The 24,780-nt window shown below is 41.8% G+C and overlaps 1 protein-coding gene across 8 annotated transcripts in view; it reads left to right on the plus strand.

The window, feature by feature from the left end:
• The first annotated feature begins 3,588 nt into the window (after nt 1-3,588).
• LOC139389277 (rap guanine nucleotide exchange factor 1-like) overlaps nt 3,589-24,780 on the plus strand; it is a 48,033-nt gene continuing 26,841 nt past the window's right edge. For 4 of the 8 annotated variants that reach the window (XR_011629396.1, XM_071135854.1, XM_071135856.1 and 1 more), the window contains exons 1-6: nt 3,589-3,767; nt 21,852-21,997; nt 22,211-22,389; nt 22,583-22,739; nt 22,935-23,023; nt 23,146-23,301. Coding sequence is in view for 7 of the 8 variants with exons in the window: in XM_071135854.1 (XP_070991955.1) it covers nt 3,740-3,767; nt 21,852-21,997; nt 22,211-22,389; nt 22,583-22,739; nt 22,935-23,023; nt 23,146-23,301 (755 nt within the window). In the remaining variant the exon portion in view is untranslated. Of the gene's footprint in view, nt 3,768-19,987; nt 20,195-21,851; nt 21,998-22,210; nt 22,390-22,582; nt 22,740-22,934; nt 23,024-23,145; nt 23,302-24,780 lie in introns of those variants that run through there. The other 4 variants (XM_071135853.1, XM_071135855.1, XM_071135857.1 and 1 more) reach the window with 1 other exon arrangement.

A 24,780-nucleotide genomic window follows, 5' to 3' on the forward strand; every position in this document is an offset into this window, starting at 1 on the left:
CCTTGCACCACACGGTCAGTTCTCTGACATTCTCCCTATAGGCTGTCTCATCGTTGTCTGTGATCAGGCCTTCCACTGTTGTCATCAGCAAACTTAATGATGGTGTTGGAGTCGTGCCTGGCCGTGCAGTCTTGAGTGAACAGGGAGTACAGGATGGGACTGAGCACACACCCCTGAGGGGCCCCCGTGTTGAGGATCAGCGTGGCGGATGTGTTGCTACCTACCCTTACCACCTGGTGGAGGCCCGTCAGGAAGTCCAGGATCCAGTTGCAGAGGGAGGTGTTTAGTCCAAGGGTCCTTAGCTTAGTGATGAGCTTTGAGGGCACTATGGTGTTGAACGCTGAGCTGTAGTCAATGAATATCATTCTCACATAGGTGTTCCTATTGTCCAGGTGTGAAAGAGCAGTGTGGAGTGCAATACAGATTGCATCATCTGTGGATCTGTTGGTGTGGTATGCAAATTGGAGTGGGTCTAGGGTTTCTGGGAAAATGGTGTTGATGTGAGCCATGACCAGCCTTTCAAAGCATTTCATGGCTACAGACGTGAGTGCTACGGGTTGGTAGTAATTTAGGTAGGTTACCTTAGTGTTCTTGAGCACAGGGACTATGGCGGTCTGCTTGAAACATGTTGGTATTACAAACTCAGACAGGGAGAGGTTGAAAATGTCAGTGAAGACACTTGACAGTTGGTCAGGGCATTTCAGTTAATAATATGCCCCGTGATTTTTAAAGCTTTTTATTTGATCACAAAAATGTATTAGGAATGTGTTACCTTTTCATATACTCAAATCTAAAGTTGTGTAACCATGATTTCTAGACTTATTAGTCACCTCTTCTGTAGGGCCTGTAGGAATTTGATGATAAAGAATGGGGTTACAATGGAGTTCATTTTCTCATAGTTTAATGCTGCTAAAAAGCAGCAGCACAAGTAGGAGCGCAAATACAATACTTTATTAATCCAAATGTATTATTAATCCAACTTTGGCTACAGTTGTATTAATCACTGTATTAATCCAAATGTATTATTAATCCAACTCTGGCCGCAGTTGAATTCATCTTAATCCGTTGTAAATTTTTTACTTCATATGTCCCTGTGGCTGTCAGTTAACCCAAGAGGTCATAACCTCTTGATGAGGTTGCTAGGTGTTGTACCAAGGTCGCTGCTCTACCCCCTTCCTTTGGAGAGTGCATCCCACACTCTTGAGACCCTCACACTCTCGATGGCCTCACCAGGGTGCCATGCCACTTCAGACACCAATGTAGCAAGTTTAGGGATAGCTCCGGCCTTGAGTTTGTTACTGCTGCTGTCAGCCCAACACCTTAACCATTACACCAAGAGGTCTGAACCATTGGACAAGGTTGATAGCTGTTGTACAAAGGTCACAACAATATAATCAATTGAAATGATCATTGAAGAGCAGGACATAACCCAGATTCTGCCTTAACTAATTGCTCTTGTCTCTTAAATATCAATTCATATTTTGTAATTTATCATTTTATCGATTAGGGTCGACTTGCCTGACAACTCAAACGGAATACTTCTGCTGCTCTACACTGAGTGTACAAAACATTAGAGTTTAACCCCCTTTTGCCCGTTTGTCTTGCTCATTCATAATCCGTGTCTCAAGGCTTAAAAATAATTATTTATCCTGTCTCCTACCCTTGATCGACAATGATTGAAGTGGATTTAACAGGTGACATCAATAAGGGATTCAATAAGGGATTCACCTGGTCAATCTACTATATGTCATGGGAAGATCATGTTTTGTAAACTCAGTGTATGTTCACTACATACTTCATTAAGGAGGCAAGGGGTCCACTGCAACATTTAGCCAGTAGCGGTACATGGGTAAAATCACTATTGTGATAATTGCTTTGTTTGCTCTATAACCTGTTAGTTCATATGCCTTGCGACCGTGATATACACCTTTGTTTCATCACAAAACCGGAGTGCAATGTCTGTCCGATGAAGTCCACGAAGCATATTGCATGTAACAAACAGTTACATGACCAACAGTCATGCAAGTTACTGGTTCCGACATTTTCAGACTACTAAAGAGTTACAGCAAGTCGCAAAGAAAACAGGAGCTGCATCCAATATTCCAACACAATTTCAACTACAACATTTCAACAGCATCAAATCACCTATGCTTAGTCTAATACAGTTACAACTAAAAGATACCAAAAACAATTTAGTCCAATTAACGTAAGCTAAATATGATGCGGCTGTCCATGGTTCTGATTTGTGTGTGTGTGTGTGTGTGTGTGTGTGTGTGTGTGTGTGTGTGTGTGTGTTGTGCAAGTAGAAAAAAACATGTTGACTGACTTTCCATGTAGAGAAATGCCAATGCCATCCTCCTCTCTTCCATCCTGTGTAGCTCAGTTGGTAGAGCATGGTGTTTGTAATGAATGCCAGGTTAGCGGATTTGATTCCCGGAGCCACCCATACATAAAATGTATGCCCATATGACTGTAAGTTGCTTTGGATAAAAGCATCTGCGAAGTGACATATATTATGTTGATTAAATGGTCTATGACTGTCATACAGTACACACTTTTATTTTTTGTTGTCCTAGGCTACCTGGCTAAAATGCTTGCTTGCTTCATTTCATGGACAACGTTAGCTAGTTAACATTAGACTTCTACATCCTCTCTATCCAGGAGCACAAAATATGAATTTATGGTTGGATCAGAATCGCCATTATAATCATTGGCCAGTACGGAGATAAGTAAAACCACAAGTCCAAATCCCTATCTCCATTCATGGCTAATTTAGGAAACAGACAATTTTAGCTAGCTAGTTAGCCACCGTAGGACAACACAACAAGATGCAACAATTCAAGTTGTTTCTGTCAATGACATATTCCTCTTGATGTGATGTGATGGAGTGAAGCCTAATCCAAACTGGCGTTCCTTTACACAGTTGAGCTGAATAATTTTAGCTCAATGCTGATTGGCTATTACTTTATACTTTTTTTCTCAAGGGAGGCCAAATGCTCGCTGGCTTCCCTTGCATTCAATGCTATTGGCGGCGACAATACCATACTGTTTATGACCAGACAGCATCAGATAGATGGCCTACACATACAGAAACAGAGGAGCGTTGTTTCACTCGGTTTGATGCTTTTTCCAGTGAGATACATTCAGCCTCATGCAAATTGAAGGAAACTTATGAAAACACAGAGACCAAAGATAAATTATTTTATACATGTATTATTTGTTTTTGGGGGAGGCCTGGCATCCCTTGTCATCCATGAATACATACCACTGCAATTAGCTACAGTTTTTGATTTCCATTTGGAATAATATGAGCTGCATACTCCACTAAAACCATAATATGTACTATTTTTATTTTCTCTCCTATTTCCTATACTGAACCATGTATAAGTAAAAAAAAAGAGAGTCAATAACGTCTGTCCCTCTCTCTCTTGAATCTGATTAGTCTAGCTAAATCCATCACCTGAGGGCACACCTTTCCGTACGGTGCGCTCACATTTCTTAATTCCAGCCGCAAGAGGGAGGTGTTGATTGTGATGCAGAACCGAGTTGTCTGCTGCTAGTCTGCCTATCATCATCATCATCATCATCATCGGGGTCTGGCTGGCTGTTGTATTTGCGTCGGAACGGTCCGAGCTAAAAAAAAAGTGCTTTGGCTAAAGGATGTGGGATTAAAAGAGAATAAACGGACAACATACCTCCCTGGTTTTAATTTGTTTAACGTTACCGTCTCTGCTTCGAAATGTCGGGGAAAATAGAGAGTAAGCAAGGTAAGCTCGTCTAGACTGGACTAGGTAGATAAATAGCTAACGTTAGCTAGCTGTTAGTCTGGGGTTTGTCTGCCTCTTGTATCCAGAAATGCGGCCAGCCAGTGTGGTTTGGTCTAGCTGTGGATCAAAGGCCGATTCTAACACCAAACTTCCACATTTTTGCCGTAACAGGAGCTAGCTGGCTATCTACTACATAGTCAATATTTGCTAAACATTCAATCAGTGTTTGACTACCTAGCGAGTTGTTGTTAGTTAGCGAGCCAGCTAATATTTGATTTCTAGCTAGAGTGCGCTAGAATTGGATAGATGTTCTATCTACATGCTAGGCTAGCTAGCTAACGTAATTGAAATGGAAAACATTAGGTAGCTAGCTAACTGACACGTTAGCTAGCGATTTTCATAACGTGTGTTCTAGATAGCTACAATGTTGCAATATAGCTAGCTATATTCTGGTTATATTAGTCAAGTTAGCTAACTCTCGTTAGCTGCCTTTTTTCCCTGAAAAGATGGTGACGAATTTAACGTTATGGAATATGACTAGCTACTGTAGATAGCTACAGTACAGTCAGCTGTAGCCCGAATAGAATGTTGTCTTGACCGTAACGGTACTAAACTATCGTCCTAACCTAGTTTGCTAATCCATGTTACTTTTGAGATGCACATTGACAGTAGTCGTCATTCATTCTAGGATACGTGGTGGGGTCTAGCTAGGTACTGTAAATTAGTAGGCTAACGTTAGTACAGTAACCTTAAGTGTTTTTTTCCATCCCTATGTTTTTTTTTATAGGCAATAATGGTAATGTACTCATCTGGGTTGGTAATATTACAGTACCTCATGCACCACCAGCACTGACGTTACTAATCAGGCACTAGCTAGCTATTCGAGGAGAACGACAAGTACTTTGTTTAATTCACTGTGTTTGAGTTCCCCCCTTAGCTTGGGTTCTCGAACTATTATGAGTCATGGCTAGTTCTCTATATCACGGAACACTGAAAAGCTCCTTCGACTGGAGAGTCTCTTCCTCTTCAGTCAAGTGTCCCCATCTGTTGCCACTTGTACCATGTATGTGTTCTAGCTATGTATTTTGTGAGTTGTCACTGGAGAGCTAGTTGAGACTGCTATGGACGGGAGTCAAGCCAACCTGTCTTTTTTTGCAACCTTGAATTTGGTATGTTTGTTACTCATACCTGAGTTGTCCAAGTACAGTGTATTCGCAAAGTATTCAGACCCCTTGACTTTTCCCCATATTTGTTACGTTATAGCCTTATTCTAAAATTTATTTTTATTTTTTTACCCTCAATCTACACTCAATACCCCATAATGACAAAGAAAAAACAGGTTATTAGACATTTTTGCACATGTATGGAAATATGTATGTAAATATCATTCACAAGTATTCAGACCCTTTACTCAGTACTTTGAAGCACCTTTGCCAGTGATTACAGCCTTGAATCGTCTTGGGTATGATGATATAAGCTTGGCACACCTGTATTTGGGGAGTTTCTCCCATTCTTCTCTGCAGATCCTCTCAAGCACTGTCAGGTTTGATAGGACAGCTATTTTCAGGTTTTTAGATCGGGTTCAAGTCCAGGCTTTGGCTAGATCACTCAAGGGCATTCAGAGACTTGTCCCGAAGTCACTCCTACATTGTCTTGGCTGTGTGGTTAGGGTTGTTGTCCTGTTAGGTGAACATTGGCCCCAGCTTTGGAGCATGTTTTCATCAAGGATCTCTCTGTACTTTGCTCTGTTAATTTTTCCCTCTATCCTGACTAGTCTCCCAGTCCCTGCTGCTGAACAACTCCCCCCACAGCATGATGCTGCCACCACAATGCTTCACAGTAGGAATGGTGCCAGGTTTCCTCCATGCGTGAAGCTTGGCATTCAGGCCAAAGAGTTCAACCTTGGTTTTATCAGACCAGAGAATCTTGTTTCTCATGGTCAGAGAGTTCTTTAGCTGCCTTTTGGAAAACTCCAAGTGGGCTGTTATGTGCCTTCTTTTAATGCTTCAGTCTGGCTACTCTGATTGGTGGAGTGCTGCAGAGATGGTTGTCCATCTGGAAGGTTCTCCCATCTCCACAGTGGAACTCTGGAGCTCTGTCAGAGTAACCATCAGGTTCTTGGTCACCTCCCTGACCAAGGCCCTTCTCCCCTGATTGTTCAGTTTGTCCAGGCGGTCAGCTATAGGTGGTTCCAAACTTCTTCCGTTTAAGAATGATGGAAGCCACTGTATTCTTGGGGGCCTTCAATGCTGCAGACATTTTTTGGTACCCTTCCCCAGATCTGTGCCTCGACACAATTCTGTCTGGGAGCTCTATGGACAATTCCTTTGACCTCATGTTATGGTTTTTGCTCTGAGGTGCAAAGTCAACTGTGGGACCTTATATAGACAGGTGTGCGCCTTTCCTAATCATGTCCAATCAATTGAATTTACCACAGGTGGAATCCAGTCAAGTTGTAGGAACATCTCAAGGATGATCAATGGAAACAGGATGCACCTGAGCTCAATTTCGAGTCTCATAGCAAAGGGTCTGAATACTTATGTAAATAAGGTATTTCTGTTTTACAAACATTTCTAATAACCTGTTTTTGCTTTGTCATTATGGGGTATTGTGTGTTGATTGATGAGGGAAAACTTTAGAATAAGGCTAACATAACAATGTGGAAAAAGTCAAAGGGGTCTGAATACTTTCCGAATGCACTGTATGTCCCACCCCTAAGCCAGCAGATCCGACCCACGTGCTTAGAGCTCCCCCCGCCCCTCCCGGAAGCGTCCCGAGAGATGGTTTGGAAAACACACCTTTGTCCAGGAATGAGAAATGGCCATTCATCCTCATGCTAGGTAGCAGAAGCCACTGTAGCCATTTAGGAATGGCAGTGTGGGCCAATCAGTTTCTTTGTTATTCAACGACATTCCATAATGGCTGCTGTGGCTACTGCTAGCTAGCATTGTCTCATCCCTGGATTGATGTATGTTTTTTCCGAGCCATATCTTGCGCTGGCTCCGCGTTGTCGTAATCTACCCAAGAAGCCTGTCCAACCCCAGTGCAGCTGTAAACAAGCGGGTCGGATCTGCTGGCAACCCTACAAGATGCTATTGTATTTGCTACTGTGTGTACTACTGGAAAATTTCATAGTAACGGAATCACGCTTTGCTAGTTTTTTTCCACTCTAAAATGTATACCAAACAAAAACCATGATTTCAAAGTTTAACAAACCATACAACTCTATGCACAAGGATTACTTTTAACAATTTCTGCTGAAAAATGTACAAAAACTAACTTGGTGAAAGAACTGTGCAGATGCATACTTTGGTAATATAATTACTGTAAAATCTCCCACAGATTTTTATGTGGCCAAGTTTTCCAAAAACTCTGTTAAATACACGACTTACCAAAAGTATGTGGACACCTGCTTGTCGGGAAAAAAAATCTAATTCCCAAATCATGGGCATTAATATGGAGTTGGTCCCCTGTTTGCTGTCACAACACCCTCCACTCTTCTGGGAAGGCTTCCATTCAGCGACGAGCATTGATGAGGTCGGGCACTGATGTTGGGGGATTAGGCCTGGCTCGCAGTCAGCGTTCCAATTAACCCCAAAGGTGTTCAATGGGGTTGAGGTCAGGGAACTGTGCAGGCCAGTCAAATTCCAAACCAATCTTGACAAATCATTTCTCTATCGACCTCGCTTTGTGCACAGGAGCATTGTCATGCTGAAGTACGAAAGGGCCTTCCCCAAACTGTAGCCACAAAGTTGGAAGCACAGAATTGTCTAGAATGTCATTGTATGCTGTGCCATGTTGAAAGTGACTGAGCTCTTTAGTAAGGCCATTCTACTGCCAATGTTTTCCTATGGAGATTGCGTGGCTGTGTGCTCGATTTTTATACACCTGTCAGCAACGGGTGTGGCTGAAATAGCCGAATCCATTCATTTGAATGGGTGTCCACATTCTTTGTGTGCGTCGTGTATCTGCTCCAAATTAAGATTCAAAGAAGTCTGTAGAAAGTATGGCGTGTCAACTACTACATGGCACCTTGAGATTGGGAAAACAAATATTTGGGTTATTGAACTACAGCAAGTGAAGTGGATTTACACCCGGGGACGGAATTATGATAACTGAATTATATCATGGGTCCCTGATCTGTACTACACAGAAATGCATTATTATGAATCTAATGCACAGCAAAGAAGAGCAGAGTAGGGTAGCGGTTTGTACAGTCCAGTAGCGTATGGTGGATAGTAGAGTGCAATACAGTATATTGTACTATACTCTAAACTTGTGAAACACACATCTATGATGGACCGGACCAAATCTGATCCCATCTTTGGACATTAACATCCAAGGCCAGGGTGGACTGACCAAATTTGAACTACTTTTCAACGTTCATGGACATGTGGTGTTGGTCGGTGCTCAGTGGGTGAGGATGCTGGTTACAGTAAATGGAACAAGAGGGGGATCATGGGTAGGTGTCAGTAAGAGCTGGGAGAGGTGACATTAACTGGAGAGAAAGTGAGGCAGATGGAGAGATGGACAGAGAGGGAGGCGTTGTCCAGACTCGGACTGTTTTAACACTCTTGGTTTGACAACCAGACAACAGAAAGACAAAGAAAACAGTTATTAGCTAAACAACAGTATGCCAGTGGAAGGGAGGACCGTGTAACATATTCGTACCGGTTTGGTCCGCACTGTGAACCCGAATGAATACGTAAAAAAATAAATATTTACAAAATAAAAACACTAGGCTATAGGTTATGCCTACGCCCTTTGAGTAAATCTATTTTTAGGCTATTCCGTGAAAACAATTAAGAGTGCACATTGTAATCAAAATTTTAAATCTTAGTTGGTGCATTTCAAACCGTCATTTTGTGAGGCACAGCTGGGAACTAGTTCTGTGTGATGATGTTGATAAACCAGAATTGGAGTATCCATCATTTTGACTTCCCAGTAGATTACAACGGCGATGAACAGAGAGTTGTGGATAAAATGTTAACCGTATGTCACCATGCTCAACGAGAATAGCATATGCAGCCGCCAACACCTCAAATATGTTGACACATTTACACCAACATCATCCCAGTATCCTGGAGCAAGATGTAAACACAAAGAAACAAGACATCATCCTCTGCATTCAAGCAGAACGTGGCAGCTGATTTTATTATACACTGAACCTGGGTGACCATGGGGCTGACGGATAGGGCTGCCGTGCTTCTAGCTCTTAGGAGACTTTTGCTTTTTTATGTATTATTCATACTTTTATTAGCACAGAAATTGTTTTGTGCAATTACATACACAAAAGTTCTTCCCGGCTGTATCAGAGCGGCGGTACCTCACCAGCACTACCAGGAATATGACTTTCCCGAAGCGGATCCTTTGTTCGAACCCCCCAGGGCAATTGAACTGATTCAAAGGCCAACCCAAAACACCGGCGTCGGAGAAGAGGTACTTGGAGTGGTCTTCCGACGTAGGAGGTGTGCACCACCCACCGCTTCCGAGTATATTACTCGCTAATGTTCAGTCTATTGATAATAAAGTGGACGAGCTCAGGCCAAGGATTTCTTTCCAGAGAGACATACTCTGTTTCACGGACACATGGCTCTCTCGGGATATACTGTCTGCGTCCATCCAGCCAGCTGGGTTCTCAGTTCATTGTGCAAACAAGAATAAATATCGCTCCGGGGAAGAAGAAGGACGAGGGTGTATGTTTCATGATTAATGACTCATGTTGTGATAACATAAAGGAACTCGAGTCCTTTTTTTTACCCAACCTAGAATACCCCACAATCAAATGCTGGTCGAATTAGCTAACTAGAGAATTCTCTTCGGTTATAGTCACTGCTGTGTATATTCTCCCTCCCCCTAAAGCCAATACCACAATGGCCCTCAAAGAACTTCACTGGACTTTATGCAAACTGGAAACCACATCCTGAGGCCGTATTTATTGTAGCTGGGGATTTTAACAAAGCAAATTTGAGAAAAAGGCTGCCGAAGTTCTATCAACACATCCACTGTAGTACTTACGGTGCTAAAACACTTCAACCACTGCTACTCCAACTTCCGGGATGCCTACAAGGTCCTCTCCCGCCCTCCTTTCGGCAAATCTGACCATTTTGAACGCATTTGTTGTTGCTCGACCACGAGACACAATAGTTTAGTCTGCATGGTCATGCAACAATGTTGACAACAACAATGTTAATTCCACTTTGCTTAATATAAATCCACAAGCGCTCTGTTAATTACACTGTTTGTTTCTTACATCCACAAACATCTAGTTTGTCTTTTAAATCGTGTTCGCATTAATACTAATCGCTAGTTCATGTTATCCGCTAATGCTAAATAGCTGGCTAGCTAGCTAATAAATGTACTGAGTCAGAGCAAACGTAGCTAGCTGTACAGCCAGATACAAGTGATGGTATATGCCTAAATGATCATGTTGTTGGTGCAACAGTACCTTCTAAATCAAAGAGGAATAGGCAAAGCATGAATATGTTAGGTACATTAAGTAACTAAGAGAACGTTTAATCTATTCAAAGATTATAGGGTCCCCTAGGAAACACTGACCAACACTTTGTTTGAAAATAACTCCTCCCTGGCATTTCTTTAATTGTCATGTCAAACGCTGTATTCAAATATGGCCTACATTTTTTTGCCCATATCGTGCAGCCCTACGTGGCAGTGTGGAAATGATCTCAAATGAGTGCAGGAAAGGCAGAAATTAATGGGGGGTTGAAGTTTTAATTGAGCAGTATAAAACGATCATAATGGAGAAAGACTCACTTAGAATGTGTGTTGCCGCCCGAGTGTCATGCACTACTCATAAAGCACATTTTAGAACTTTTATTATTCAAAAACATCGACATAAAATACAATCAGACCGTCTGAAATGTAAAATAATATCGTAGTGATATTTTGGCTTAATCGCCCAGTCATACACTTTACTGTGTTTTATTTTAAAGTAATGGTTCATCGTTTCCAGATTTCTATTAAATATGACCTATAATTACTTACAGTATGAGTTAAATAGTTTTCCTTCCAAAAAATGGTAATTAAGTATGTTAAAAAGCAGGTTTTCTGTTTTGTAATGGTGTTAGGCTTACACCAACAACAGAATGGTGTGAGTGTATGCTGGTTATTTAAAAATATGCATGCGAGTAGAACGCTGATTGGCCAGCTCATATCATACTTCATGAGGAAATGGCAAGCATTTTTAAAACCGTCTGTTTGAGATACACGTATGAAGTGTTTTTTTTAAAGTGTTTCCCCCACCCAATTTATGCTTTGGCCACAAATAAGTCAGCAACATTATTTGGGTGTGAGTTCACAGCATATGTGATATTTTCACTCAGTTACTTTAAGTATGTTTATGTTTTGCAGACAAAATCTTTCCAGAGCCGACAGAGCCGTATTGAACACAGTCTGAGGCCCTACATTTCATTGTATGTGCTCTCTCTTGAAGTGATGTTGCTTAATACTAGCAGTAGGTGTATTTTAAGCAGACACTTCCTCCCACGGGGAGAGAGCTATAGATGCAATGTCCTTTTGTTGTGGCTGCATCTCTAAAATTAACCTTCATCTTCAGTTGTTCTCCCACTAGTTCTCTGCAGTTTTTCTTGGTTGAGAGACCAGATACGTTTTTATGCGTGACCTACTTCTGTGGTTGTTTCGGGGTTTATTTAAATGTGGAGAGGCTGAGACCCACTAACATGGTGAGAACACTGCCTCAGTCATGGCTGTTCTGGCCTCTCCTTTGTTTACAACCATTGTAGAGAAACCTCCCTCTTGGTGAGGTGATTTCCACCCTCACACAGAGACCGAGTAAACAGGCGAGTTTACTGTACCCTCTTGCTTATGTTACTTTTCTTCTCAAGCTAGCTGGACTGGCTGTTGCAAATGGATGCATAGCAATCATGCCTTATTGTCAAAAGAGTTAACTCCCAGTAGTACGGTGTTTCAGTTCAATTAGTTTTGAAATGTAATAGGAAGTAGTGAGGAGAACCCTGACTCTAAAACGGGCTATGTAGGCTGTTGTCTGAATGTATCTATTACAGGAAGGCAAATGGTTCAGCCCTCACACAATGTTGGAGACCGATGCCTCAGCCATTTAGTTTATCTTTTGGTTTAATAGTCGATGTGCATGTTGACCTGAGAGAAAAGTGACCTGTCATAGCTTGCAGAACAGCGGGAAACAGCCTGTCATCCACAGTAGCCAGCTGTTAACATCCTATTGAGTGGCAACAGCCAGCTTCCAGCAAGGAGAGCAGTCAGAACACACACACACACGCACAGCCTCATTTATTGTTCAATGTCTAGGCCTAGATGGATTAATTCTGTCGCACATAATGTAGACTACACATTTTTCTCAATTTGAGCACTGCTCAATAGCGGAGGTGCTAATTCCTTGTTTTGCTAAGTTCACCGTATTGTACATTGCTCTCCATTTACTTTTTTCTTGTATGCTCATTAGCAAAGTATACACTATCCCAATTTTAGCTTCAAGACACCAGAAATGTGAAAAACCTAAAGTAGATTGTACTGATTTATTGGCACATTGAACCATATCGCGCGCCAAAGTATAAAAACTTTGTATACAGTGTTAAAACAATGACGTCATATCTGAATTGTGCCATCTTTATGCACGTTCGCCATTGTTTTTGTGCCCTGCTTGCTGTTTAATGACTTGGTCTATTGAAGTGTTTCTTACCACTCTTTGTAATAGCCTCTGTATTATTTGATCACTGGGTGTGCCGTGCCGTCAGCAATGCTGGCAGTAGCCTAGATACGAGCTCCAAACGATGGCTTTTTTTGTTTTTCTTCAACCTGTCTACACCGCTTAATTCACTGAGCAAGTCAATTTTTAGGCTAGGTGTATAAGCCTTTTTTGTTGTTGAAGATATATCGTTTTAAAGTCTTGACTGAAATAATAGTGTACACTTTAGTGCTGAGGGATTTGTGCTTTTTGAGGTTGGTTTGGTTTCAGGTTGGTTTATATTTTCAAAGATTATATACATACATTATGTAGGTTCAATGCAGTAACAACACAGAATGAAACATTTGATTGTAGTGACTGCCCATTACTATCACTTATTAGGCTCTAACCATAATTTATTCATATTACCTAAATAAAATATTTAGCCACACACACACACACACACACACACACACACAGTACCAGTGAAAAGTTTGGACACCTACTCATTCCAGGGTTTTTCTTTATGTTTACAATTTTCTACATTGTAGAATAATAGTAAAGACATCAACATATGAAATAACACATATGGAATCATGTAGTAACCAAAAAAGTGTTAAAATATGTTTTATATTTTAGATTCTTCAAAGTAGCCACCCTTTGCCTTGATTACAGCTTTGCACGCTCTTGGCATTCTCTAAACCAGCTTTATGAGGTTGTCACCTGAAATGCAATTTCAATTAACAGGTATGCCTTGTTAAAAGTTAATTTGTGTAATTTCTTTCCTCCTTAATGCATTTGAGATAATCAGTTGTGTTGTGACATGGTAGGAGTGTTATATAGAAGATAGCCCTATTTTGTAAAAGGCCAAGTCCATTTTATGGCAAAAACAGCTCAAATAATCAAAGAGAAATGACGGTCTATCATTACTTGAAGACATGAAAGTCAGTCAATCTGGAAAATGTTAAGAACTTTGAAAGTTTATTCAAGTGCAGTCGCAAAAACCATCAAGCGCTATGATGAAAATTCCTCTAATGAGGACCACTACAGGAAAGGAAGACCCAGAGTTACCTCTGCTGCAGGGGATAAGTTCATTAGAGTTAACTGCACCTCAGATTGCAGCCCAAATAAATGCTTCACAGAGTTCAAGTAACAGACACATCTAAACATCAACTGTTCAGAGGAGACTGCGTGAATCAGGCCGTCATGACTGAAGAAGACTGTTCTTCTTTTTGGTGTCCTTTAGTAGTGGTTTCTTTGCAGCAATTCAACCATGACGGCCTGATTCACGCAGTTTCCTCTGAATAGTTGATGTTTAGATGTGTCTGTTACTTGAACTCTTGGGCCTAGAAACACAAGCAATGGATATAATTAGACCGGTGGAAATCTGTCCTTTGGTCTGAGTCCAAATGTGTGATTTTTGGTTCAAACCGGCGTGTCTTTGAGACTTAGAGTAGGTGAATGGATGACCTCTGCATGTGTGGTTCCCACCGTGAAGCATGGAGGTGGAGGTCTGATGGTTTGGGGGGTGCTTTGTTGGTGACACTATCTGTGATTTTATTTAGAATTCAAAGCACACTTAACCAGCATGGCTACCACAGCATTCTGCAGGGATACATCATCCCATCTGGGTTGCACTTAGTCCCACTATCATTGGTTTTTCAACAGGACATTGACCCAACACACCTATTTTGAATCCCAGCCCCTGAACCGATGTGGTCAATTAGTTATTTAAAAACTGAAATCACTCAGTACTAGTAAAGTTATTTTAGTGGCACTGGGAGTAGCCTATATTCACACCCACTCTTGTGTCCTGAATACTGAGGATGAATACTCTTTATCACTGAATGCAGTGCTAGATTCAGAAATCATATGACACCAATGTATTTCATTGATTTGTTTTGGGGTCCCGGTGTCCATTTGCAAGGTTCACTATGTTGTCCTTAACGCATGATGCCTAGCTACCATTGGACACGTGTCTGGACTCCAGTGTATGTAAGGCCACTGCTGCTCAGGCAAGACTGAGTTGAGCAGTCAAGCTGTTGCCACAGGCGTCTCCAGGGGCAGACCGTTGCAGTGTGTGGTGAGCAGCTCTCCACACGATCTGCCCTCAGGTCTGCACTGAGGTGGAACTAATAGAGCTTTAGTGGAAACCACTGCACATTGGGAAGCACTGCACAGGGAAAGGGAATCATAAAATGCATATGCCTAGTTGTTATATTGCTACGTGACAAGTGTATATGAAATTAGCCGGAGACAACAGACCCAGTGACAATCAACCTCTCCTTGTCCCAGTCTGTAATCCCCACATATAGTGGGGCAAAAAAGTATTTAGTCAATAACAAAAGTTTATCTCAATACTTTGTTATATACCCTTTGTTGGCAATGACAGAGGTCAAACGTTTTCTGTAAGTCTTCACAAGGTTTTCACACACTGTTGCTGGTATTTTGGCCCATTCCTCCATGCAGATCTCCTCTAGAGCAGTGATGTTTTGGGGCTGTTGCTGGGCAACATGGACTTTCAACTCCCTCCAAAGATGTTATATGGGGTTGAGATCTGGAGACTGGCTAGGCCACTCCAGGACCTTAAAATGCTTCTTATGAAGCCACTCCTTCGTTGCCCGGGCGGTGTGTTTGGGATCATTGTCATGCTGAAAGACACACCCACATTTCATCTTCAATGCCCTTGCTGATGGAAGGAGGTTTTCACTCAAAATCTCACGATACATGGCCCCATTCATTCTTTCCTTTACACGGATCAGTCGTCCTGGTCCCTTTGCAGAAAAACAGCCCCAAAGCATGATGTTTCCCCCCCCATGCTTCACAGTAGGTATGGTGTTCTTTGGATGCAACTTAGCATTCTTTGTCCTCCAAACACGACGAGTTGAGTTTTCACCAAAAAGTTATATTTTGGCTTCATCTGACCATATGACATTCTCCCAATCTTCTTCTGGATCATCCAAATGCTCTCTAGCAAACTTCAGACGGGCTTGGACATGCACTGGCTTAAGCAGTGATCATTTTGACAACACGGGGTGAGATCTTACGTGCAGCCCCAGATCGAGGGAGATTATCAGTGGTCTTGTATGTCTTCCATTTCCTAATAATTGCTCCCACAGTTGATTTCTTCAAACCAAGTTGCTTACCTATTGCAGATTCAGTCTTCCCAGCCTGGTGCAGGTCTACAATTTAGTTTCTGGTGTCCTTTGACAGCTCTTTGGTCTTGGCCATAGTAGAGTTTGGAGTGTGACTGTTTGAGGTTGTGGACAGGTGTATTTTATACTGATAACAAGTTCAAACAGGTGCCATTAATACAGGTAACGAGTGGAGGACAGAGGAGCCTCTTAAATAAGAAGCTACAGGTCTGTGAGAGCCAGAAATCTTGCTTGTTTGTAGGTGACCAAATTCTGATTTTCCACCATAATTTGCAAATAAATTCATAAAAAATCCTACAATGTGATTTTTTTATTTTTTTTTCCCCCCTCATTTTGCTGTCATAGTTGAAGTGTACCTATGATGAAATGTACAGGCCTCTCTCATCTTTTTAAGTGGGAGAACCTGCACAATTGGTGGCTGACTAAATACTTTTTTGCCCCACTGTAGTTTAAGATGGCCACTGTCATTCCTGTTCCCAATCATTATAAGGCTTCAATGACTACCGCCCCGTAGCACTCACATCTGTAATCATGAAGTGCTTTGAGAGGCTGGTTATGGAACCAAGCAACTCTAACATCCCAGACACCTCAATTTACATTCCCCCCAACAGAACCATAGAGGACACCATCTCAATTGCACTCCACACTGCCCTCCCATACCTAGATAAGAGGAATACCTATGTGAGTATATTTGTTCATTGAGTACAGACAGCTCAGCGTTCTACACCATTGTCCTCTCCAAGCGCATCACCAAGCTTTGGACCCTGTGACTGAACACCTCCCTCTGCAACTAGATCCTGGACTTCCTTACGGACCAACCCCAGGTGGTGAGGGTAGGCAACATCACCTCCGCCACGCTGACCCCTAACACGGGGGCCCCACAGGGGTGTGTGCTTAGTCACCTCCTGTTCACCAACGACTGTGTGGCCATGCACAACCCCAACACCATCATCAAGTTTGCTGACGACACAATGGTGGTTGGCCTGATCACCTGTGACGATGAGACAGCCTACAGGGTGGAGGTCAGTGACCTGGCATTGTGGGGCTGGAACAACAACCTCAATGTAACTAAGACCAAGGAACTGATTTTGGACTACAGGAAACGGGGGCGAGCACACCCCAATCCACGTTGATGGGCTGCAGTGGAGCGGGTTGAGAGCTTCAAGTTCCTTGGCTTTGTTCCTGTTTTTATATTGTGTTTTTTTGTTCTACCTTGTTATTTTTAGTATTACATTGTTATTGATTACTGCATTGTTGGGGTTAGAGCGTGCAAGAAAGTCAAATCACAAAGAATTTTAAAATGTTCCACACACACGGACACAGTCGTGAAGGCGCGACAGCTGTACCGTTGAGAGCATCTTGACTGGCTGCATCGCTGCTTGGTATTGCAATCGCACCGCCCTTGATCGAATGGCACTACAGAGGGTTGTGCAGACATCCCAGTACATCACTGAGGCCGAGCTCCCTGCCATCCAGAACCTCTGTGTCAGGCAGTGTTAAATGCAGGCCCGGAAAATAGTTAGACTCCAACCACCCAAGCCATAGACTGTGCTCTCTGCTTCTGCATGTTAAGCGGTTACCGGTGCATCAAGTCTGACACCAACAGGCTCCTGAACAGCTTCTATCCCCATGCCATAAGACTGCTAAATAGCTAACTAAATAGCTAACTAAATGGCTACACGGACAATCAGAGTTGACCTTTGTATTTTATTCATATTTCTGTATACTCACAGGGCTCTACACACTATGCACACTGATACTCCAACACACATACAAACACTCATTCCACGATTTGCTCACAGACGCATAATATTAACGTACATTTTATATTAATTCTATATACACACACACCCACATACAATCATCATATGTGCTTCAGCTACTCTGTTTATCATATATCCTGATGCCTAGTTACCTTACCCCTATGCATATCTACCTCTATTGATCCAGTATCCCTGCACATTGTAAATATGGTGCTGGAACTGACCCTGTACATAGTATGCTTACTTATGTTATTGTGTTCTTCTTTTTATATCTTGTGTGTTTTTGTTCTACCTTGTTATTTTTAGTTTAGTTTGGTTATTGATTACTGCATTGTTGGGGTTAGAGCTGGCAAAGAAAGGCATTTCACCGTACTTGTGCATGTGACCTTAACTTGAAACTTAAGTCCCTCTGTTCAATTTAGTCTGTAGTCAAACAAGATTTTACTTCTGTTTAATTAAATAGTCTGGTTTTAAAGGGAAATAGTATCAAAACTACCAGAGAGCCTATTCTGGAAATGCGACATGTTTGAAGAGTATATTGTTACAGTCCATGTCTAAAAATAAGCTAAATCAAAAAGGTTTTGAAATATTAATATGTTGAATGTTTTTATTTTATTTCAGATTCTTGACTTTTCTACATTTTGTTACGTTACAGCCTTATTCGAAAATTTATTAAATAAAAAGAATTGTCAGCAATCTACACACATTACCCCATAATGACAAAGCAAAGACAGATTTTTAGAAGAAAAAAAAACTGAAATACCTTATTTGCATAAGTATTCAGACCCTTTGCTATGAGACTTGAAATGGAGCTCAGGTGCATTCTGTTTTCATTAATCATCTTTGAGATGTTTCTACAACTTGATTGGAGTCCACCTGTGGTAAATTCAATTGATTGGAGATGATATGGAAATGCACACCTTTCTATATAAGGTCCCACAGTTGACAATGCATGTCAGAGAAAATACCAAGCCATGAGGTCGAAGGAATTGTCCGTAGAGCCCGGAGACAGGATTGTATCGATGCACAGATCTGGGGAAGGGTACCAAAACATTTCTGCTGCAGCATTGAAGGACCCCAAGAACACAGTGGTTCCATCATTCTTAAATGGAAGAAGTTTGGAACCACCAATAGCTGGTCGCCTGGCCAAACTGAACAATCCGGGGAGAAGGGCCTTGGTCAGGGAGGTGACCAAGTACCCAATGGTCACTCTGACAGAGCTCTAGAGTTCCTCTGTGGAGATGAGAGAACTTTCCATAAGGACAACATCTCTGCAGCACTCCACCTTTCATGGTACAGTGGCCAGATGTAAGCCGCCACTCAGTAAAACGCACATGCCAGCCTGCTTGGAGTTTGCCAAAAGGCACCTGAAGGACTCTCAGACCATGAGAAACAATATTATCTGGTCTGATGAAACCAAGATTGAACTCTTTGGCCTGAATGCCAAGCGTCACACCTGGAAGAAACCTGTCACCCTCCCTACGGTGAAGCATGGTGGTGGTAGCATCATGCTGTGGGTTATGGGAGCGTGATGCAGGGACTGGGAGACTAGTCAGGTCGAGGCAAAGGTGAACGGAGCAATACTTACAGTGCCAGTCAAAATGTTTGAACACACCTACTCATTCAAGGGTTTTTCTTTATTTTACTATTTTCTACATTATAGAATAATAGTGAAGACATCAAAACTATGAAATAACACCTATGGAATCATGTAGTAATCCAAATTACTAAAATCCAAAAGTGTTAAACAAATCAAAATAAATTTTATTTGAAATTCTTCAAAGTAGCCAGCTTTGCACACTCTTGGAATTCTCTCAAACAGCTTCATGAGGTAGTCACCTGGAATGCTTTTCAATTAACAGGTATGCCTTGTTAAGTTAATTTGTGGAATGTCTTTCCTTAAGCCAATCAGTTGTGTTGTGACAAGGTAGAGGTGGTATACAGAAGATAGCCCTATTTGGTAAAATATCAAGTCCAAATTATGGCAAGAACAGCTCAAATAAGCAATGAGAAACGACAGTCCATCATTACTTTAAGACATGAAGGTCAGTCAATCCGGAACATTTCAAGAAGTTTCTTCAAGTTTAGTCGCTATGAAACTGTCTCTCATGAGGACCGCCACAGGAAAGGAAGACCCAGAGTTACCTCTGCTGCAGAGGATATTTATTAGAGTTAACTGCACCTCAGATTGCAGCCCAAATACATGCTTCAGAGTTCAAGTAACAGACACATCTCAACACCAACTGTTCAGAGGAAACTGCGTGAATCAGGCCTTCATGGTTGAATTTCTGCAAAGGAACCACTACTAAAGGACACCAATTAAGAAGACACTTGCTTCGTCCAAGAAACACAAGCACTGGACATTAGACCGGTGGAAATCCTGTCCTTTGGTCTGACGCAGAGTAGGTGAACTGATGATCTCTGCATGTGTGGTTCCCACCGTGAAGCATGTAGGAGGTGGTGTGGGGGTGCTTTACTAGTGACACTGTCAGTATTTTATTTAGAATTCAATGCACACTTAACCAGCATGGCTACCACAACATTCTGCAGCCATACGCCATCCCATCTGGTTTGCTCTTAGTGAGACTATTATTTTGTTTTTAAACAGGACAATGACCCAACATAACTCCAGGCTGTGTATGGGCTATTTGACCAAGAAGGAGAGTGATGGAGTGCTGCATTCAGATGACTTGGCCTCCACAATCACCAGACCTCAACTCAAATGAGATGTTTGGGATGAGTTGGACCGCAGAGTGAAGGAAAAGCAGCCAACAAGTGCTCAACATATGTGGGAACTCCTTCAAGACTGTTGGAAAAGCATTCCAGGTGAAGCTGGTTGAGAGAATGCCAAGAGTGTGCAAAGCTGTCATCAAGGCAAAGAGTGGCTGCTTTGAAGAATCTAAAATATATTTAGAGTATTTTAACACTTTTTGGGGGTACTACATGATTCCATATGTGTTATTTCATAGTTTTGATGTCTTCACTATTATTCTACAATGTAGAAAATAGCCAAAATAAAGAAAAGCCCTTGAAGGAGTAGGTGTGTCCAGTATTTTGACTGGTACTGTATACTTATCTAAATGTAATTTTTCAGTAGTTAAAAAAATATATACATTTGTAAAAATGTCTTAACTTGTTTTTGCTTGGTCATTATTGGCCATTGTGTATAGATTGATGAGGGGGAAAAATACGTTTTAATCAATTTTAGAATAAAGCTGTAACTTAACAAATTGTGTTAAAAGTCATGGGGTCTGAATACTTTCTGAATGCATTGTATATTTATATTCCCGACTCTGGCATTGCTCGTTCTAATATTTCAATGTTTCTTAAGTCCTTTCTTTACATTTTGGGGATTTGTGTGTATTGTTTGATATTGTCAGGTATTACTGCGCTAGGAATCTAAGTATTTTTGCTACACCTGCGATAATATCTGCTAAATATGTGCACGCAACCAATTGATTTGAAATATTTATTTTTTATAGTTTAAAAAAATATATATCAATCCGTAGGCATTTAGAATACATTTTGGAGTGGAGCTTTATAGTTACTAAGTCTGACGATACCAGTACTGCAATATTTATTTCAATGGCAAAAATGGAAATACGAAGCAGTCTTTGGTCCTTTTAAAAACCTGCTGGATGTAAAATATTCAGTGCTAATGCTTGGAAAATAAATGTAACTCTGGATGACACCATAATGATATTTGTTTCCAGGGCTGTTTCCAGGGCTGTTTTGTTTCCTTGCCATGATACTAACGGGTATAGTGATACTGGTATTATCCTGGCCCTAATAGTTACGTGATGACATCACATGACCGCGTTCCTTCAGAATTTTTGTTCGATCCTAATTTATTTTTAAAAAAACTGTTCATCATTTGTCATAATATAGAAAGTTCGACAAAGAAAAATACACCCCTGTTGAACCGTTAACATTTCTCCTGAAGTTGCTGTTTGCATTACCCATGTCGCAATGTTGTTGCAACATTGCTTTTGTTGAAACAACCTGGGTCAATGGAAACCTGCCTAGTGTGTCCCAGCGCCTGTGTCTGTACGAGTTGCTAAAGGAGTTAATTTGGGCCTTTTGATGCAGTTGACTTGGAAAAACGGTCAATTTAGCCTAAAATTAATTTCAGGTTTTGTGGGTAACCATTATTTTCATACAGTTGAAGAACAGTACATGGTTTTTGAAATGAAGACAGATCTACAAGGCTCTCATTCATATAATGCGGTTTAGACTAATTAGTGTTCATGAGTTTTCTGTTATCTCACTCTGACAACACATATTTGCTGTCTTATTTCTTATATCTGAGCAATTGTGAGAGGTTGTGTTTAAGTCTGAAATCATGTAACATTAGATGAAACTTCCGTATGTGTGAGGTATCCGAAAGTGAATTTCTAACAAGGGTTCTCTCAATTCACACTCTCTGTAGATAATGAAAGGTTATTCTCTTAATTCTCCCTCTCGCTTTCCCTCTCCTCCTCAGACTCCCAACGCTCCCATTTGTCTTCCTTCACCATGAAGCTTATGGACAAGTTCCACTCTCCCAAAATCAAAAGGACACCCTCGAAGAAAGTCAGTAAGCCGCCTTTAGAACATAGCGTGAAGACTGCGGAGAAACCTGCTAACAAGGTTTGTTAAATATCTGTTTCTCCCTCTACGTAGGCCGCAAGCTTTTGCTGTGTCCATCTCATAAGGGCAATTAGTTGTTCATTTATATCCTACAAGAAACCAGAGAATGAGACTGTGACCGCAGAGCGATAAAGCCTCACAATATGCAATAATCACGTAACCAAGATGCACCACCATGTTCACGATTGCTCTCATGTTGGCTTCCTTTTGCAGGGTCTGAGTCGGTTAGAGGAGCATGAGAAAGATGTGGTCAGTGCCTTGCGTTACTTCAAGACCATCATTGACAAGATGGCGGTGGACAAGAAGGTGCTGGAGATGTTACCAGGCTCTGCCAGTAAGGTCCTGGAGGCCATCCTGCCTTTAGTCCAAGTGGAACCAAGGATCCAGCACAGGTGAGTCTGGCCCACGAGGATGTATATCTGGAGCTCATCCATTGTGTGTTTTAAGACGAGGCTTCAGTTGACATGAGACGAGGGGCAGCCAAATGTCATTTAAGGTTGACGATTTTATTTGTTTTGTAGGGTTGCAATCGTAAGAAACCTTCAACCGTCTGTTAGCCTAATCTTTCCTCTTGGTTGTTCCCAGTTCAGCGGTGTCATCTTGTCTTAACCGTGTGTACCAGAGTCTGGGCAATCTCATTCGCTGGTCTGACCAAGTTATGCTGGAGGGGGTCAACCTGGAAGATAAAGAAACCATTGTTACTGTCACCACTGTGATCAAGGCAGTGCTCGACGGTGTTAAGGTAAAGTTGGCATACCAAAAAGAACTAACGAACATGAAATATGCGACGTCACAAATGATTTGTAACAATTAATGCGTGTTGTGTTTTTTGGGGAAACGGTAGCTAGTCGAGTACTTGTTACTCTTTGGGGAAGAGATGTTGAAAGGGGTTGAAGTTGGCTCACATTTAATAACTGCACACGGTGATTGTCCACAGGAGCTGGTGAAACTGACCATCGAGAAACAGGAGCATCCCTCCCCTACGTCTCCTGTCAAACCAGTGCCACCGGCCGCCCTGACTGAGAGGTGAGTGAGCCACAGAGGATATCAATCACACTCCTCCACTAACCCGTACTGAACACGTCTTACACCGTGAGGAAATTGTACATAATGGAAACAACACCTGTATACAACTCGTATACCCACAGCGCTGCAGAGCCACCTGCCAAAGAGAAGGAGAGTCTGGACAAGAGTTCAGCCACAACCCAATCTACGGAAGTCTTGACTGAACCCACCGAGGAGGAAGCAGAGGAGGTGGCCCCTCCGAAACCCCCTCTCCCTGGCGTAAAGATTGCTGAACACAAGTAAGAGCTCATTTCATAGAGATGGTGTCCCTTTCATAGCTCTAACAAACAGTTGTTCAGTGGATCCCAAACTGTGGGGTGCGCCTGGGTCGGTGGGGTGAGTAAGTTGAAAGCCCTTTATTTTGTATTTTTATGAACTCCGTTGGCCTTAGAACTTACTCTTGAAAGTTGTAATAGAATGCATAAGGTGCAATTTTGAAATTGGGTGGTGCATCAGCATGAGGTTACACGGGTCGTGAGGTGGGTGTCGTTACTACGCCGATAAATTACTATTCATCCAGACCTTTGCCACCAAGGGAATTTGTGTTGGGGGGGGGGGGGGGGGGGTTTAACCCTTCCTAAGAGCAGTTTGTGATAATAACTACCTTTTCGTTCAGTCATTGATAACTCTCAGAACATTTGATGTCACAGCACAAGTCCGAGTCAAGTCTGAACTGAAGTGAATGCAGAGTTCTAGCCACGTCACAATTCACTGTTTAGACACTGACTCAGGTCTCCATCTGTATACTCGTTAGGCCTGTAGAGAGCTGAGCACACAGCTCTCTTGTAGCCTCCGCCAACATCACAAAAGAATGTTCAGTGCCTTCAGGAAGTATTCACACCCCTTGGCTTTTTCCAAATGTTGTTGTGTTACAAAGTGGGTTTGTTATTTTTGGTCAACGATCTACACAAAATACTCTGTCAAATATGAAGAAAAATGCGAACTTTTTTTCATGTAAAATAAAACACTATTATATTTAGATAAGTATTCAACCCCCGGAGTCATGTTGGATTCCCTTTAGGCAGCAATTACAGCTGTGAGTCTTTTTTGGGTAAGTCTCTAAGACCGGGCTCTCCAACCCTGTTCCTGGAGAGCTAACTTCCTGTAGGTTTTCACTCCAACCACAGTTGTAACTAACCTGGTTCAGCTTATCAATCAGCTAATTATTAGTCAGGTGTGCTAGATTAGGTTGGAGTGAAAACCAACAGGACAGGGAAGTTCTCCAGGAACAGTGTTGGAGAGCAATGCTCTTAGGGATTCGCAAACTTTGATTGTACCATATTTGCCCATTTTTTTATTTTTTTTTATTCTTCAAGCTCTGTGTAGTTGGTTGTTGATCATTGTTAGACAGTCATTTTCTAGTCTTGCCATAAATGGGCTCCTGAGTGGAGCAGCGGTCTAAGGCACTGCTTCTCAGTGCAAGACGCGTCAATACAGTCCCTTGTTTGAATCCAGGCTATATCACATCCGGCCATGATTGGGAGTCCCATAGGTCGGCGCACAATTTGGCCCGGTGTCGTTGGCCGGGGTAGGCCGTCATTGTAAATAAGAATTTGTTCTTAACTGACTTGCCTAGTTAAATAAAAATGTTCAAGCCGATTTAAGTTAATTGTAACTAGGTCAGTCAGGGAACATTCAGTGTCATCTTAATAAGTAACTCCAGTCTATAATTTGCCTTGTGTTTTAGGTTATTGTCCTGCTGAAAGTTGGATTTTGTC

The sequence above is a fragment of the Oncorhynchus clarkii genome, chromosome 30 (genome assembly GCF_045791955.1).
Source record: "Oncorhynchus clarkii lewisi isolate Uvic-CL-2024 chromosome 30, UVic_Ocla_1.0, whole genome shotgun sequence".
Classification (NCBI taxonomy): domain Eukaryota; kingdom Metazoa; phylum Chordata; class Actinopteri; order Salmoniformes; family Salmonidae; genus Oncorhynchus; species Oncorhynchus clarkii.